The 15865-nt window shown below is 42.1% G+C and overlaps 1 protein-coding gene across 4 annotated transcripts in view; it reads right to left on the minus strand.

Moving 5' to 3' along the window:
* CDK6 (cyclin dependent kinase 6) overlaps positions 1–15865 on the minus strand; it is a 238682-nt gene that overhangs the window by 10431 nt on the left and 212386 nt on the right. For all 4 annotated transcript variants that reach the window (XM_035020562.1, XM_035020564.1, XM_035020565.1 and 1 more), the window contains exons 6-7: positions 9524–9574; positions 3876–4011 (exon numbers count right to left, since the gene is read on the minus strand). In XM_035020562.1, coding sequence (XP_034876453.1) covers positions 3876–4011; positions 9524–9574 — 187 coding nt within the window. The remainder of the gene's footprint in view (positions 1–3875; positions 4012–9523; positions 9575–15865) is intronic.

Here is a 15865-nt window from a genome sequence, read left to right on the forward strand (position 1 = left end):
GAGAGCTTGTTGGTAGAATGGTCCTACTGTCTCTAATACCAATAAACATCTTAAGAGAAGTTTTGCATGGGCTGAATTCCCTCAGGACAGAAGAGTAGGAGCAAAATCGTTGAGCCTGAGGTCCCTCTTCCCCAGAGTCCAGGAAGGAGAAAATTAGGTAGTGACATTAGAAAAGGAAGCAGCTGGTTTAATCCCCGGGACATAGGAACGAAGAAAAAAAAAGCTGTGGGAATATGTTCAAGATAGAGAGACATGTCCCTAGAGGACTGTGTGGGAGGAAGCCCATCCTCACAGCTATCCTGATGGCTTAGAGCTGGGAAGAGGGTGGAGAGAAGGAGAACTCCTTAGCCTAACGTGGAAGTGTGTGAGAATCTCAAGTTGGAAGTCTTTTTTTTAAAGATTTTATTTATTTGAGACAGAGAGAGAGAGGGAGAGAGAGAGTACACCAGCGGGGGAGGGACAAAAGGGGAGGGAGAAGCAGAATCCCTGCCGAGCAGGGAGCCCGATGCCGGGCTCGATCCCAGGACCCTGGGATCACGACTTGAGCCCAAGGCAGACGCTTAACGACTGAGACACCCAGGCGCCCCAAGATGGAAGTCTTAATACTTTATGTGCTTCAGAAACATTGTTAGACATGGTGGCTAAGTTCTATCACTGCTCTACTTCACCAGGGCAATGGGATGACTTGAGAATTAATTCAAAATCTTGTGTAAGAATATTGTTTCTCCAAGAAAATCTAATTTACTTGCCAAATAACTGACTGATAAAATGGACTTTTGGAACTGTTATTTAGTCAAGAGTTGAATACTATGACGGATTGGATCATTTTCCAGCACATATCCTCCTCCTTCCCACTCCTCCCTTCACGGGAGTATTCTTTCCTCTATTGGAGTTGGCCTTGGCCATGTAACTTACTTTGGCCAAAGGAATGTGGACAGAAGCAGCAGGGTGCCTCTCCCAAGCCTAGGCCATTGGGGCCATCATGTGTTTCTGCTTGCCCTTCTGGGAGCATCCACCTTCTATTATGAGAAAAACCTGCCCCAGGGAGCCAAAGCCCCTCTTACTCTGGGTCCTGGAATGAAGCATATGGAGAACACTTGTCCTTGACCCACAGGCTGCAGCATAGCTGTCTCTGCCAATCTGCAGACCCATAAGCAAGAAACAAATGCTTACTGCTGTATTCTAGGGAGATTTTTGGGTTGTGTGTTATGCGGCAAAAGTAGACTAATCCAAGGAATACCCCCCTCCCCCAATATGTGCCTTAAGGCTCTGAAAACAGCAGAAACTCTAAAACTTTTTTCAGCAAGAGCATGATATTTGGAATAAGTACTCAGCCTCTCAAGTTAACCACGACAAAGGGGACAAAACGTGTAAAGATGGGTAGGTTTTGGATGTTAAAAATAGTCTTCCCCCAGGGCGCCTGGGTGGCTCAGTTGTTGGGTGTCTGCCTTCGGCTCAGGTCATGATCTCAGGGTCCTGGGATCGAGTCCCACATCGGGCTCCCTGCTTCTCCCTCTCCCACTCCCCCTACTTGTGTTCCTGTTCTTGCTGTCTCTCTCTGTCATATAAATAAATAAAATCTTAAAAAAAAAAAAAAAAGTCTTCCCCCTGAATGGTCTTATTACTGTGCATTACTTATGTGTGTATGTAAGAACATTTATATATGCCAACGTATACATCCACCCATCCATAGCTGAGACATGATAGCGTCAGCCTTGTTTTCAGATAAAACAAAGGACGATTCTTAAAGTGCTAAAACTGAAATGTTGTTTCTTAAAGGAAACAACTTCCTAAATACCTTTCCCTTTTCACCCTCACTAAATCATTTTGAGTAGAGGCAACAAATACTGCTGGGATCTCAGCTGCTCCTCTGGTACCAAATGGCTCTCTTTCTTCTGCTCGACAGTTCTGCCCCGTGTCCCTCTAGCAGGAAACAGGGAGAACTTTCAGGGGTTTCTGAGCTTTGCGGTCCTGGTCTGTCCTTTCCCGGAACGCCCATGGATTATTACGTTTTGTCCTTAAGTTTCTTCTAGTCCTGACGTCACTGGGACTGCCTCTTACTCTTTTCCTTTGCTTTTTCTCATCCCTGCTGACACTCATCGTCTACCCTCTTCCTTCTCTCTCTGGTAGTTTCTTTGTTCCTATTTCTTCTCTGTCTCCTACTACTTCTCTAGTCCAGCACTAGTGTGTGGTCTGACTTGGAAAGCCGCCCCCTTCTAGTGGGAGACACTGAATGAGCATGCGGCATCATCTGCTATCTTAACATTTTGAGTTCCTCCTGGTGATTCCTACTGATGTTGGAGCTAGGAGATACTTTGAGCTGTCTTTGGGTGTCCCAGTAGCTGAAGGAGTGGGATGCTTCACAACTAAAATTGACTATCACTGTGATTCTGGGTCCAGAATCTTCTTCTAAGAGGAGCATTCCATTCAAAGTTCTTGCTGAAAAGGAAAGCCGATGGTGGCCATATTTTATAACACATCGTCCCTCCCTGCTCCCAGCACAGCTGACTGGACCCAGAATGGTGACCTGGCCCTCGGCAGCAACTCCTATCATGGCTTGGCAAAAAGGTGAGGTGTGTCAGCCACATTCTTCCTTTTAGGAATCTGACGTAGGAAATACTAACAGAGCAAATGTGAGCAGTGGGGGTTAGAGCTGAAAGGATCCAGGAGTTGGCCGAAGTTCTGAGAGTCAAGGGGCCAGCCGAAGTTAAGGGCAGCAGACAGTACTACCGAAAAGAGGCACTGAAGGGGAGAAAAAGGCCTGCAGAGCAGAGACAAGCAGATGGTGATGCTCTTAGCAGGACCGAGAGAGCATTTACACTCTGGATGGCTTTTCACTGCCGGGCCCATGAAACGTTCCATCAAACCCCTTTTTCTTAAGGTAATCCAAGTACTTGTCTGTTATATGAAACCCAGGAAAAATTTTCCTAAATAGTAGGTGAGCCAGCAAGTGTGTATATATAGTGAGCCTCTCTATAGGACACTATATTCTCCCTTCTAATAACAATGTATTTCAAAGGACGTGAGCCAAAAGTCCTTAGTGAGTGTCTTAGAAATGAACAGTGGGGAGGGAATATAGCTGTCCTTCTCTGTAATGTGGCAGGGGAGGGAATCTTTGAGTAAGCCAGAAAATGAGACACCATCAGGTGAAGATGGAATTAGGGCTTTCATTGGGAGACTCATGGCTCTGCGAACATGCCAATCAATGGCTGTGTCCACACAGAGCTAAAGTAGAACATTTCTACTAAAGCCTACAGACTCTTAGGTCTATATCGGAAATTTAGAATACATTGACAGAACGGGAGCACTAGCGTGTCCACGTCTAGGAGCACCTACTTGGTGAGATATCAAAGGTTGTTAGTCAGTAGGTAAAGGATACACTTATTATTCATTGAGTTCTGAACACTAAGAGTAGCTCAACAGGTCAACTCTTTTATTTTTCTGTCCACCAAGAGTAGGGAAGGATGTATAAGGCCAAGCGTTACGAGTCTGAATCTCAAACAGAACACAAGTCCTTATTTTCAGTGAGGTATTTTCTATGTGCATGCCACCTTGACTACTCATTGGAAGCATATGTCTAGATGAATCGAGAGGCTTCTGCGGCTGCATTCAAATGAACATTTAAAGATGGCAGACTGAAAGTGTGTGGGTCAGACTCTCTTTCTGTAGGAAACGAAGACATTCCAGAATCAAAAGCCACCAGCTGCGGCAGGTGTGGAAATGAAAGCTGCAGAGAGGTTGTGGCCTCTTGCTCTGCGTGGCTGTGGTCCATGATGCTGAACTGATGCTGTGCCCACCCCCAGGAGTCCACCCAGTGGACAGGTCGCGTCTCTCATCAGCACCGCACAAGACCAACTCTGCACCACAGCACTTACCAGAAGTAGGTCTTTGCCTTGTTCATCAATATCTGTTACAAACTTCTCAATCGGTTGAGGAGATTTTGAGTGAAAAGCCTGCCTGGGAAGGGCGACATCTCGAGGCCAGTCCTCTTCTCCTGGGAGTCCAATGACGCTACAAAAGAACCATGTGTGAACATAAGCATCATTAGCTGCTATGCTGAAGCTGTTTTCCCACAAAGTCCAGATGATGGTAAAATCTGAGAGGCAGGCGTGGGGGACACAGAGCCCAGGGGGCCCCTCACTTATATTACTGGCAGGTCTCTCATCTCTGTCCTACTGCAGTATGATGACCACAGGGTAGAGGGCGATCTCCCAGGAGAATTGTAAAATTCACTGGGAAGAGATAAGAGATTCCTCTAGTAGCAGATACTAAATGTATGAGATGATGCAGAAATAGAAAATAGTATATTACCAGTAAGTCCTGACATACTGACAGAGTAGGAGGCCCACATGGGCATATATTTTCCTTTATGCCCAAGAGTGCTTTTTGGGTTCTGATCCAACACTCTCATATTGCCATGCTTTTGTAATGCTCATCTAACACGATTCATTAACACATAAATTTGGTTGCACTTTTGGTTAAAGAATAATTCCCCAAACGGTAATTACATACGTTAGAATCAGGCCAAAAAGAGGCTAAAAGATATGCTAATCCTGTGCTAGGCAAACACTATTTTATAATTTAATTTCAAATTAAATTCATTAAGTTAAATATAGCTGATATATATTTTTGTATTACAAAACTAATTTTTTTTATTTTAAAAGATTTGATTTATTTACTATTTATTTTAGAGAGAGCGAGCGAGCAAGTAGGGGCAGGAGCACAGGGAGAGAGATAAGCAGACTCCAGGCTGAGCACAGAGCCTGACGCAGGACTCGATTTCACAACCCTGAGATCATGACCTGAGCCAAAATCAATAGCCGGACGGTCAACCGACTGAGCCACCCAGGCGCCCCTACGAAACTATTTTATAGTATTCCAAAGTGAGCAAACAATAAATAAAGACAGTGCCATTTATGCTTCCCCTGAAAATTATTCTGGGATCAGAAAAACGTGGAGAAAGGATCAAGTGATAGAGAAACAACACAGGCATTGTATGTCAACTATATTCAAATACAAAAAATAAATTAACAAAATAGCGTAGACTTTGGAAAAGGCAGACCTGGGTTCAGATTCTACACCTACAACTTATTGGTAGGTAAGGACAAACTACTTAACTTCTGTGAGCCTCAGTGTCTTTACTTATTAACAATCATAATTCACAGTGAGAATTTATATAAAGTGCATAGCACAGTGCCTGACACACAGTACTTGTTAGTATTAATACATTACCCATTATTAGTATTATTATTTTAAAGATTTTTATTTATTTATTGAGACACAGAGAGAGCACAAGATGGGGGGAGAGGCGGAGGGAGGAGAAGCAGACTCCCCTGATGAGCAGGGAGCCTGACATGGGGCCAGATCCCAGGACCCTGAGATCATGCCCTGAGCTGAAGGCAGATGCCCAACCAACTGAGCCACTCAGGAGCCCCACCCATTATTATTACTATTATAAGAGGAAAATAATGTTATTAATCTAAAATGCATAGGCAATGCATCACTACTACACTAAAAATATGAACCGCTTGAGTCCTATTGATGTGTGACTTGAGGTTCTTCAGAAATATTAATAGGTCAGTGGCTTTACATAACTTATTTACTTATTTGAAAGAGAGAGAGAGCTCACACACATGAGGTGGGGGGGGGGCGGCAGTGGAGTCAAGAAGACCCCACGCTCAGCAGGGAGCCTGACGGGAGGCCAAGCCCACGACCTCAAGATCACGACCCAGTGGAAACCGAGAGTGGTATGCCCAATGGACTGAGCCACCCACGCACCCCTACAATATGGAGGTATTATTTAAAGTTTATGTATACAGGGGCACCTGGGTGACTCGGTTGAGCGTCTGCTTTCGACTTAGGTCATGATCTCAGGGTCCTGGGATCCAGCCCTGCATCGGGCTCCCCGCTCAGTGGCGAGTCTGCTTCTCCCTCTCCCCTCTGTGATCTCTCTCACTTTCACTCTCTCTCAAATAAATAAATAAAATCTTAAAAAAAATAAAGTTTATATAGAGAGAGTAGGTAGGTTTGAACAAGGGAAATCAGGGGATGCAAGAACTTATATCTCACTTCTAGGCTCTGATTAACTCCAAACTAAAAAGTTATAATGTAGTGGACAGAACATATGGCTATTCAAATTTACCAAACTTTTTTTTTAAAAGATTTTATTTTTAAGTAATCTCTACACCCAACGTGGGGCTTGAACTCACAACCCTGAGATCAAGAGTTGCATGCTCTACCAACTGAGCCAGACAGGCACCCCCTGACCCAATTATTTTAACTACAGATAGCAATGGTGCTGGCCTGTGTTAGAGTCTTCTCCTTGGCCTGCGCTCACTGGGACACAGGTTGAGAAAATGTGTTCTCCTGAATGGATTTCCAGGTTTCAGGAAGATATGGTGGTGAACGTCACAGGCTCCCTCTGTAAGGCTTTCTTCCCCCTTTTATTCCCTCAACAGAGCCCAGGTCACAGACCTCACCTGGGGAGAGCAGACACCTGTATCATGATTGCACCTGTCACTGGTGTCCGGGAAAAGACCCTGTAGTCCTACCTCTGTTGGACATGCTGGGCGAGCCACGTTGTTGAGGCAAATAAAGAGACTCATGGACATATTTACCAGAACAAGGGAATGGAAATGCAGCTTGGGCAATACACAAATTTACTTAATAATGAGATCTAGAGTAAGAGTAGAAAAAAAAATACCACTATTAATTATTAAAGGACATAAATGTGTATGCTTGGAAAGAGTGGGATAGGCAAAGAAAGAAAAAGAGAACGCTTATGAAAGAACTTTAACAACTTCCTTCATTTTTATTTTTTAGCCATTTTTATATCTTTTTTTGGCATATCATCGCCAGTCGTCTAGAAATCAATTATAAAAATTCTTAGCAATAATTTAAAATCTTTAAAAAAATCTTTTTATTTGCAGCTCTGAATATATTTATATTGAAATAAATCTGGTGATATGGGTAGCTGAGTGCCAAAAGCAAAAAAGAGTCTCTGTGTGTACATGTGTGGTGCATAATTATATATATGTGTACATAGCTATCTATATAAATAACTTTCAAAAGTATTTTTAAATCTACCCCCTCCTCTGATCCCCTAACGACCTCCTGAGACATGCAGGTCAGTTATTACTTCCTTTTTATAGATGTGGAAACAAAGGGATGAGGAGTGAAATCAGCTGCCAAAGTCACACACAGTAAGTTCAGCCACAGAGCGGGAGCGAACCCAGCTCTCCTTATTCCAAATCCAATATTTTGTTTCCATTTAACTATGACTCTGCTCCAAAAAATGCTCTAAAATGTCACGAGCTAAAAGCATTCAGTTTCACTTTCAAAGTACTTGCTGTTCTTTGAAAGTATAAATCTTTCTAAATGCAGAAACAGTTCTCCCCCGTAAGAGAATGTGAATGTGGCTTTCCTTAAAAAAAGAAAAAAAAGAATCCCCTTAATATCCAGTAGGAACTTTTATGGCCCATATACAAACGTTGTGAAACTCTGACAGGTCCATTAAAAAGTGCTTGCATCAAGTTTCAGTATTTGGACAGCTGAACATAAGCCTTAAAAGTTGACATTTGTACCGTAAAGACTGACAGCACAAAATCTATAAATGGCAGAGGGAACAGAAATCATTTTTCAAGTACTTTAGAAATGACAGTAGGGTGCAGCATTGTCCCTTTTCTTTATGCCAAAGGAACCAAGGCAGAGTAAACAGAACATAATTTCAGCGAAACAAGGCCAGAAACCAAGAAGTAAATGCTAAAAGGCCTAAGACCTATAGAACTTTATGGCTTCTTTTCTGCTGGCAACCTAGGGTCTCAGGCCTTTGCCAAAAGTGGAACTGGCTCTCCCTTGGGCACAAGTCAAACTTGTTTGTCAGAGGTTCTCTCGGGTCCAACTCCCTGGCTTCCGATACAAAGGGGCACTAACAAGGCTAACAAGTTCGCAGGCCCCAGGGCTGGAGCTGGCCAGAACGCCCAGGTGATGTCAGTAAGGGACAGGTGGTGATGGGTTGAACGTCTGGCAAGCTGGCTTCTGTCAAGATCACTTTTCCCTTTAACAGAGTCACTGGTGCGTCTGACTTTCCTAGTTCCTGCTTCAAGTTCTCACCGCACACAAACTATATTCAACAGTGGTGGGGAAGAATAGATGGGGGTTCATCACCCTATGAGCAAAGACGAGTTGACATCCAGAAGCAGAGAGAACATGAGTTTGTCCTGAATCTGTCCATTTTATGGAGTGGCAGGAGGAGGAGCAATGGGAGTCTCGGCAGCTGCCCTGGACCTGGGAAGCCCTCACACAATAAAACCAGCAAATATTTTTCAGGCCTTAAAGCCACTGAGTTCTGATTCAGCAGGGCCGCCAGCATCATTAGAAATCTAGTGGAGCTTTCCAGTCACTAAGAGAACAAACTGAGGTTCCAGTTTTATACCAACTGTTTTAAGCAGTCATGCGTTAACATATAATTATTTTCTTTAGGGGTACTTTTCACCAGTTTTACGGACTGGAAATATCATAAAAATCACTGGGATTCCTATAAAATGTTACAGACCAATGATTGGGGCTGCTTTTGGTTCTAGAACTCCCACTTTTTTCGTACTTCACCCCAATTCTGAGGGGGCTTGGCAAAGGCACCTATCCCAAAAGGATGCCATACTTCATGCTTTGTGAGAGGAAAGGCCCCTTCTTAACATTCTAGAAACACGAAAGCATACATACCCCCACAGTCACAAACATGTAGACATGAATGGAACTCTGCAAATCATCAACGAGCTAAGTAACAGACAATTAGAACCAAAGAATTTGAGCGCAAGAAAGGATCTTAGAATTTACGTCTTAAGTTTCAGTATTCAGGTGAAGAAGTTAAGGAACAAAAAGGTTAAACAATTAATGATGAATTATAATCATAGCTGCCATTTTAAAAGCATTCACTATGCACCAGTCACCGTGTATGCACTTTACAGGGCATTTTAAATAACTTTCTCAAGACTGCATAGAATTTAGCAACAGACATAGAGTTAGAACCTAGGATTCTCATTTCCTATTTTGGGACTCCAAAGAAAAATGGGTTGTGTAGCATACCATCCAAGACAAACCAAGGCAAAATCAATCTAGATGGCTCAATGGGGACAGGAAGCCCAGTGGGCAAGGATGGGTTACCAGGCAACCAAGCGCCCCACCACTGACGGTGGATCCATCTGAAATGGGCCCAAGCAGACAACACATCTAAACTCAAGAAATGGAGCTCAGCCAAGTGGAGAAGGAGGATCCTCGAAAAGATCCACGTGAGCAACATAGAAGCTTCCAGAGCAGACCAGTTAGGCCACACGTCATGATGGGCTCTGCATAAAACAGCATGTCTGCCGTGTCCCCACTCACCACACAAATAGTAACACTGACTGCGGCCGCAGCTTGGAGGAGGAAAGACAAGAGGTAAACATTTTATATGAGTGTCAGAGGAAAGGCACTGTAAATGTTTTCATGCTATGAACGCTGATGTAAAATTACAGTTACTACTTACTCCAAGATTTTTCCAAGCTGATCGACATCTGAACTTCCACGAAAAAGAGGCCTACAAGAATAAAGATACATATCAAACAGGGAATTTTCTCATTACATTTCAATCATATTGGTCATTACCACTGTTTACAGGAAACAAAACATTCTTTAAGGGTGAGGAAGGAGTAAAGAAGTGAGACATCTTTCCTTTGGTCAATGAAGGATTTTCTTGCATTTGACTTCGTGGTAAGGATCTCTCCTAAGTATCTGGGGTCCCTGACTCCCCTGTTTTATCACCGTGGGTATTCTATGCGCACTCACTGCAACAACAGTGCTACCGGGGACACACAGGCCCTGGTTTCAAAGTCCTACTCAACTTCCTGATAGGGGGAAAACGTCACTGTTCTCGTCTGGACCGAGGGGTTCATGGGCTTCTTTGAAACTGTTCTTGGTCAGATTCTTCTCCGAGCACCCTTTCCTCACCTCTCTGCTATCACAGGACTTCCTCAGGGGGCTCTCTCTTTCCAAGGGTCCTGATGCTGCAGTGACATACGTCTGGACCCATTTTTTTGATTTTATCACTTTCCTTTCTCACAGCATTATGGTAGTTAGCCATCACTCCGGGCTTCAGAGGAACACACAGCCCTCAGTGTCTACACGGAGCATTTAACTGGCAATTAAATGAGCTCACTTGGTCACATTTCTGGCATTTTCCCAAGTAGGTCAATACCCCTAGAGGGCAATGACTTCTCTAGGTTTGCCCCTGATCTTTGGCCTAGTGCTTTACCTGAACAGGTGCTCAGTTAATAAATATTTTATTTAATATATTCCTATGGCACACATGGAAATGTTTCCTAACCCCTTGCTCAATGACTGACAGATATTTTTCAGCAATAACGGGCTTTAAAAAATATTTGTAGCCAGGGCGCCTGGGTGGCTCAGTTGGTTAAGCGACTGCCTTCGGCTCAGGTCATGATCCTGGAGTCCCTGGATCGAGTCCCGCATCGGGCTCCCTGCTCGGCGGGGAGTCTGCTTCTCCCTCTGACCCTCCCCCCTCTCATGTGCTTGCTCTCTCTCATTCTCTCTCTCTCAAATAAATAAATAAAATCTTAAAAAAAAAAAATTTGTAGCCTATTACCAGAGACCATATTTTTAAAATGTTATATATCAATTATAAATATAAATATTATATATCAATTTTAGAAAAGCCAAACAATGGAATCTTAACAGCTATTATTTCTAGAACAGTAATGTTGACTCTAATATAATACCATGTGCTCCCCAAACGTCTCATTTAATTATCACAAAAATTTCAGAAGCAAGGTAGTATTATTATCATCCCTATTTTCTGATGAGCAGCTAGGATTAGAGATGTTCTAGACTTACCTAAGGACAAATAACAAAATGCAGACTTTTATTAAAATTCAAACGAGGTCCACCTTGCCCCAAAACCTATCTGCTTCATTATTATATTGTAATACTTTTTATTTTGGTTACTAATGTTCTCCACACTCACAGTCCCTACAGTGAGCCTTTGGGGTGAAGTAGCACGGAGACTGTGTGAAGAGCACTTTAGAGAGAACCCAGTGTCTCACAAGCAGGTGCCTGTGGGATTCTGTACTCATTGCTCTGCAAATGTCCAGTGTCTTTAAATTCTTGCCCTCTTTTAACAAGGAACAAAGCAATTTACCAGACTGACTGAAGTTCTCTATTCTTTCCATATACTTCCTGTCTGATGGCCCTTCTAAATTTTTTTTAAGTTTTTTTTTTTTTTTTAAATTTTATTTTTAAAGACTCTCTATACCCAACACAGGGCTCGAACTTAACAACCCTGAGGTCAAGAGTCACACGCTCTATTGACTGAGCCAGCTAGGCGCCCCTTAATTAGGTTTTTAATTTTAATTCCAGTGTAGTCGACATACAGTGTTAGGCCCTTCCAGATTTTTACGTTCTGCCCCCTGTGCAATCTTTTACAGCTGCTTTGCTCACATCTTAATTGATAGCACCATTTTTCTTTTCCTTTCCAAAGCGCAGAACTTGGACTGCACAGAAACAACAGTGCCCTTTCTTTTCACACTCCTGTTTCCTTAGTATTAAGGTATAAAATTACAAAACTAAGTATAACCAGCATTATGAGGTCTGGACAAACACAAACGACCCCTCTTTGCATAGTACGTATCTCAAATGGCTCGAGCACTGGGCATGCCAGGGAGCAGGTGCAGAGGGAACTGGGGGCACACCTTTAACTGATGAGCTGGTGAAGCGGCTTGGTAAACATGCCAAGCCCCTCACCCTGCATGAAGAAGACTGGTATGCACAGTGAAATTATCTTTGAGGATCATGGAGCAGCTTAAAAGAAACTGGCCATGGCTACTGGGAAGCAAACAAGGCAGACTACCTTGAGTGGACGTTGTTCCCAGGCAAAAGCACAAGCCCGTCTCTTTCCTGAGGTGGGTACTGAGACCCCGAAGCCCAGCTCCTGCAGCGCAAGGGCTCATGCCCTTACTGGTTTGGTTTTCGGCTCCCTTTTTGTTTTTCTCCCTTGGCAATACTGTAACATTTTTGCTAGCTCCACTGTGCATTTAAGTAAGTGCTTGCTCTATTTTACCTTACATTTGCTACATGTTTAGCAGAGTGCTTTCAAATCATGTAGTCCACCATACTGCCAGAGCCTGAAGTCTTGCCTCTCTTGGCTGGACTTGGCCCCACAGAATGAAATGTGCTTTACATCCTTGAGTTAGAATTGGCCCATTAGTTTGGCCTGCTTTAATGAGGGTAAGAAGCAGAAAGGTCTGAATCATAACCACTTCTCTGTGACCTGCTGTGGGGAATACTGGAAACTCGGAAGCAACTATTCAGTATACGGCTCAGAATGACTTTTGTCACGTAGGAAGGCCTGGCATGGGACTGTGAGGTCTACTAATTTGGTTTTAGGATGGATATGGATTGGCTTGAGTTATATAGAACCACTAAATCCTGACAGCATGCAATTAACTCCCATAAAATAGATCTTTGGGTGCAAAGACATCATCACAAGACAATGGCAATGAGTCACATGAAAGGGGGAACAGCGGGCGCCTGGGTGGCTCAGATGGTTAAGCGTCTGCCTTTGGCTCAGGTCATGATCCCAGAGTCCTGGGATCGAGTCCCGCATCGGGGTCCAGGCTCAGCGGGGAGCCTGCTTCTCCCTCTGACCCTCGCCCCTCTCATGCTGTTTCTCTCTCGCTCGCTCTCTAAAAAATAAATAAAATCTTAAAAAAAAAAAAATTAGAAAGGGGGAACAGCCTACCTGGAACTGGTACTCTTAGTTGACCAAAAAGTGGTCATGAATGTGATCAAATTCTTAGGACCATCCATTCAGTTTGGGGCTGAAAATGCTCAAGTCTGTAGGAGCCGGTTTTGTGATAGAAGATGCTACATTCATTAGAAGCATGGAGAGTTACAATGGATTTAGAAGAAAGATGAAAAGTTTTCATCATGATGACCTCCTGGGGGTGCTATGGTGGAATACTGATATGTAAGAAGAAGATTGTCCCAATTATATGATACAATCTGTCTTTAAATAAGGCTCTGTGGTCAAAAGTCTTGGCTGTATCAGGTCTCTGACCTGTGTGCATCATGTACTAGGACTGTATTTTCACTGAAGTTATTCTGCATATTTCTTCCTTCCTCAGATAAGCTGAGTTAAATATCCTTCAAGTCATGTAATTTATGGCATATTTTAGGTGGACAATTATGGACATCTTTGACTGTATTCTTTGGTTTAGTGGTAAGGGAGAGTTTAATTCTACTGCCTTGAATAATTTTATAATTGTAGGAATGATTCAGCTAAAACACACACATACATGAGTCAAACTTGGCTGGTTCTTTATTACCATGACATAGGGCTGAGCTGGAAGGAAGTAGAGGGTTGAAGGACCAACATGGGGGAGAGTAAGACACAGAGAGACTGAAAGACAGACTGAGCTACAGATGGTCAGACAGAGACAATCTGAGGAGGTCCAAAATAACTTTGAACTCCGTTTCTTCCTATTGCGCCTAAACATCTACCTCTCCTGGAAATCTCAGGGTATATTTATATGGGCCCTTCACGAAGACTGAAGCTGGAAGGGGAATATTCTATTAAATATCATGAGACAAAGGCTCATAAAAATTAAAAAGTCATGTATTTTTTTTTTGAGTCACTGCAGGGAGAGGATCCACTAAGCTATCCCAGAAGCCTCCCATCCCAGGTGACATACTTAGTAATTCTTTTAAACTAACTACTTAAAAATAAAATTAACAAAAGAGATACTCTACTGAAAGCAGTAAATCTGAAGCCTGGTTTTGTATTTTTTAAAACACTTCTTCTTCATATACACATTTCTTGGGGGGTTAACTAGCAAAATGGAAAGATTATACCTACCAAGAATATCCCCAAATAAAAACTGTGCAATTGTTTTATTGGATTAATATACTAAAAAATCCCTCTATTATATGGGGCATTACTGAAGGATAGTAACTTTTATGTATTTTACTATATCAAAAACTATAATTAATTACTTCAGATGACTTTTCAGTAATTTAACCAACTGTTTGGATAATGGTGCGTGAAAGACCTTTGTTGAATCTACATTTCATGGATCCATTTCTAATTTCATACATTTCTTTTCTCTTCACCTAGCCTATGATCCTCCTTTTTCCTCAGATTTTCTCCACACTCACTTCTTGGGACGATTACATTCTTTCGCATAAACCTCCTTCTGTCTCTCATGGCCCTCAACCTCTTTTCTATTTTTGAATTCCCACTACAGAGGACCCTACTGGAACACTTTGCCATTCTACCCTTTGAAGCCAATTTATTTGACAAGATAAATAATATTTGGGGGAAAATATCTGAAACTGGACATTACTATGTTTTTATGAAAGAGAATTTTAGGTTATTTCCAAGTATTTTCTTCAAATATCTTCCTTCACTCTTATACTTGATAATAGTTAATGCTGATAAAAAAAACTCTTTCTGCAAACAATAAATTTTAATATATACATATAAGCGTTTTTTTTTTAAACTAAAAGGAGATCATTGCAAAATACAGTAACAAACTGCATTCATTTCAAACCATAGCAAAGTCAATTTTCTTCTCATATGACTGTAGGCGCTGTCATGCCAAAACAAGTATGGTTCTTGGGGTTTTCTTTAGCAAGGATTTTTCTCAAAGCTTTTTTTGAATTTGTGAGAATTTCAGCCTTAATGCACACCACCCCCATTCCCCCCCAACATGTTGATTTTAGAGGATATTTGTTGACTGGGGAAAGGGTATCATAGGCTTTGGTGATGAACTGTCCTGGGTATGAATCCCCACAGCCATTTCTCTCTGAATGACCTTAGGAAAGTCACTTAGCCTCTTAGAATCCATAAAATGTCCAGTTTATAGGAGACCTACAGTTAGGTGCCAACTAAACACACACATACTTTTTCACACTCATACGTGGTAGACATCTCTCTTGTTCCTGGCCACTGCTATACACAAAAGATAACGAAGTGTTTCACGCAGTGAACAAGGAAGGAAGGGGACACTTGTCACCACACGGTGGATGCCCAAATCGTAGTAAAGGCTAATAATTCCTCCTCTGGGGTCACTATTCTCTATACCTGTTACAACTCTTACACCTTTACCATCAAGAAGAGAAAGAATGAATGTCAAATAAGGTTTGATTAACTTTGAATTGGCAATATTATTTCTTCCTCTGTATGTAGTTTTAGCAACACTCATCCCATCTTTTAAGCGTGAAGTGCATTTTCTTGGGTTGAATTACAAAGGATACCAAGTTTCAGATTACATGTCTTTTTAAACAAACGAAAAGAACATATAACTATCATTCATAAGCTCAATAAACAGTGGAAAACATTTAGAAGTAGGGTATGTTTTCTAGCAGATGAGACGTGTATGCTGATCGGTCTGTTACGGAAAGGAAATGATTCATGCATAAGGGAAGATGAAAGGTTTCATTTAGTTACAATACTCTCATTGTACTAAAAAGATGAGGAAGTCATGGATCACCCTATAGAACACCTCTGTAACCTGCATTTGACCTGCAGTTATGCTTTAGTTGCTATCTTTCTTGATTAGCAGAGGAATTTTCCATGTTCATAACATGACCTTTCGAAAAATATTGCTTACAATTTTATGCTTGCTCCTGTGTTCAGTTCTAGAGAGAGCTGTTATCCGTTAAGTTAAAAATGTTAACCTATCACTTTACAATTACCACCTATTCAAATAACCAGATTAAGTAGAAAATCAGTTTAACTGATTTGCTTCATAAACATTAATTGAGTGATCACCCACTAAGCACACAGGGCTGCATTAGGTGCTGGGAGATAACC

The sequence above is a fragment of the Mirounga leonina genome, unplaced genomic scaffold (genome assembly GCF_011800145.1).
Source record: "Mirounga leonina isolate KUSES-001 unplaced genomic scaffold, KU_Mleo_1.0 Mir_174, whole genome shotgun sequence".
Taxonomy (NCBI): Eukaryota; Metazoa; Chordata; class Mammalia; order Carnivora; family Phocidae; genus Mirounga; species Mirounga leonina.